The sequence below is a fragment of the Leuciscus leuciscus genome, assembly GCF_965113295.1.
Source record: "Leuciscus leuciscus genome assembly, chromosome: 19".
In the NCBI taxonomy this organism is placed as follows: Eukaryota; Metazoa; Chordata; class Actinopteri; order Cypriniformes; family Leuciscidae; genus Leuciscus; species Leuciscus leuciscus.
Genome location: NC_138743.1, coordinates 2,364,699 through 2,367,155, shown reverse-complemented (window position 1 = coordinate 2,367,155; position 2,457 = coordinate 2,364,699). Strand labels below are relative to the sequence as shown.

At 38.3% G+C, this 2,457-nt stretch overlaps 1 protein-coding gene across 1 annotated transcript in view; it reads right to left on the bottom strand.

Annotated features, from left to right (window-relative positions):
- Nucleotides 1-2,171, bottom strand: part of gata4 (GATA binding protein 4) — a 13,456-nt gene extending 11,285 nt beyond the window's left edge. Inside the window, exon 1 of the mRNA XM_082147282.1 lies at nt 1,513-2,171. Coding sequence (XP_082003408.1) covers nt 1,513-1,999 — 487 coding nt within the window. The 5' untranslated portion in view covers nt 2,000-2,171. The remainder of the gene's footprint in view (nt 1-1,512) is intronic.
- Between the last annotated feature and the right edge of the window lie 286 nt (nt 2,172-2,457).

Here is a 2,457-nt window from a genome sequence, read left to right as displayed (position 1 = left end):
AATTTAATATGACTGAATTAAATGTATAACATTAGATCCAATGTTAGAAAGTGACAGCTACACATTTTTACTTTGCATATAAATTGTATTATTCTATGCACGTAGTTGATTTTAATATCATCCCCATGTTATGCAATGCATATTTATTATGACTAACTGTATATGTCGATCACTTGTAAATGTAAATTCTCGGCTAACATGATTAAATGACAGCACGTGCACTTTTCCCAAAAGCTTCGCTGAACACCCACGAAAGCACAAACTGAAGCTCATTTTAGGTTTCCTGACAAACAGACTGACTGAAACATTACTTTCATTTCATATCAAACTATATATTTGAAAGAATGGTCATGTAGCGATATTCTCATGTAAACACTGTCAGACGATCTCGTGACTGGTGTAGACACTCAGATATTGCGAATAAATTTCGGCCAACACACTGAATTAAACGTGATTTTTTGGTAACATTATTTTCCAGGTTCCTTATACGTTACACACTGTAGTAATGACAGTAAGTTATGCATGCTTACATGCAACTATCCAACATTAATTCATATTACTCAGAACTTAAATGTAACAAGGACAGCTTAAATAAAGAGTTAGCCTACACTTTATTTTAAGGTGTCATTGTTACAGTGTAATTATACATTTAATTACTGAGTAATATGAATTAACTACATGTACTTACTATAGGGTTAGGGCAGGATTAGGGTTTGGTTGAGGGCATAATTTACTGTTATTACTATGGTAAGTACATGTAACATATGTACAAAGACACTGTAAAATAAAGTGTAACCTGATTTAAATACAAAAAAAGAATATAAAAAAATCGAAAATCTCTATTTTTATGTAAAGCTACAACATTTTACTGTGCAAATGATCTTTACTAAAACTACTTTACTACTTGTTTGTTGATTTTTTAAAAATCCTCAAATATTCTTTCCCCACCAAAAACGTTATCTTAGTTTAGGTGTTTTTTAAAAGATTTTATTAAAAAATAAATAAATAAAATTGTCACACTAGTTTAAACAGCATTTACATTTTTCATTATAACTGGATGAAAAAATAAAATAAAATAAAAATTAACAAAACAAAACAAAAACATACAGCAATAACATTCTTGTCTATATTCTCTCAAACTAGTTTATGTGTCATTAACAGTTTAAGGAAGAGTACAAGAAATCTATATGTAAAAACAATCAAATACGCCAAACTTTTTAAATGTCATCTTTGTTTTCATGTTTCTTTCGTATGTTGACATTTTCTTTCAGGTTTTAATATTGAACAACCTAAACTAACCTTGTCAAAACAGGTCAAATTATAAATTATCTGATATTTAAAAAAAAAAAGAATCTTACTGCCAAAAATGCCAATAAAGAAATAAGACAACCAAAAATACAAGATTACGCTTAATTGCTTTAGATTGTTTTAAAATAATAATAATAATAATAATAAAGGTTGCTTTTTAAAATGAATAATTATAGCTTTTTTAATAAGATTTTTGATTCTCACCTATATTCGGGTGTCGCGCGGGTCCTCCGTGCATCACGGAACCGTCGAAGTGCGAGGCCGCCCACGAGCCTCCGATGTTCGGGCTCACGTAGGCCGGGTACCCGGTGTGATACGAGCCACTCAGACCGCGGGAACCGTAATGCTCCCGGGCGCTCGTGCTGATGTTCAGCGGGCTCGTGTACGTCGCGGTCTCCCGGGCTTGCGAGGTTAACGGCGGGCTCGCGGAGAATGTGAACCTGGACACCGGAGAATGATGTGTGGAATGATTATAAGAGGTGTCCGCACCCGGCTGCGCCCATCCCGAGTGCCCGGACCCGGGGTTGCTCTGCTGGGGGGTCTGGAGGTACGGGAGCGCCGGGATTATCGGGGTTACCCGGGTGGGTGTCACGTACACCGGGGACGCGGCCGCAGAGACCGCGTTATGGAGGAAACCGGGCTCGTAAGACGTGTGTCCGTGGTTTGTGGTCATCGTTACACCTTGATACATGTCCACACAGGTGTTCGTCTCGATTATTCCACTCGTGAGAACCGGAGCATCGGCCGTTTACCCCGCGCCGGCCGAGAGCATTTTCCGGTTAACTTCTCTTCACAGAAGACAGGAGAGGATGATAAGGGTGAAAAGTCTCAGTGAAGTTTCTCACAGCACTCCTCCCAGTCTCAGTGAAGTCTCTCCCAACACTCCTCCCAGTCTCTCCGCCTCCAGTAAAGCATCCCATCCCTCAGTTCACACGCGGCACAAAATAATGGGTCATATTCCGATAATGTCACAAATGTAAATTTCAGGGTGCTAAGCCCTACTTTTTCATATTTTGTAAATTAAGTCGTACCTGGACCCTCTCCTTACATCCAGCAACTCTAAAGCCCTTAAAACTGTCTCACTGTGTCATTTGTGTGATATTTTCCTGATTTCGTAACCTGTAATTGTCCTCTCAATTGTATTTAGGA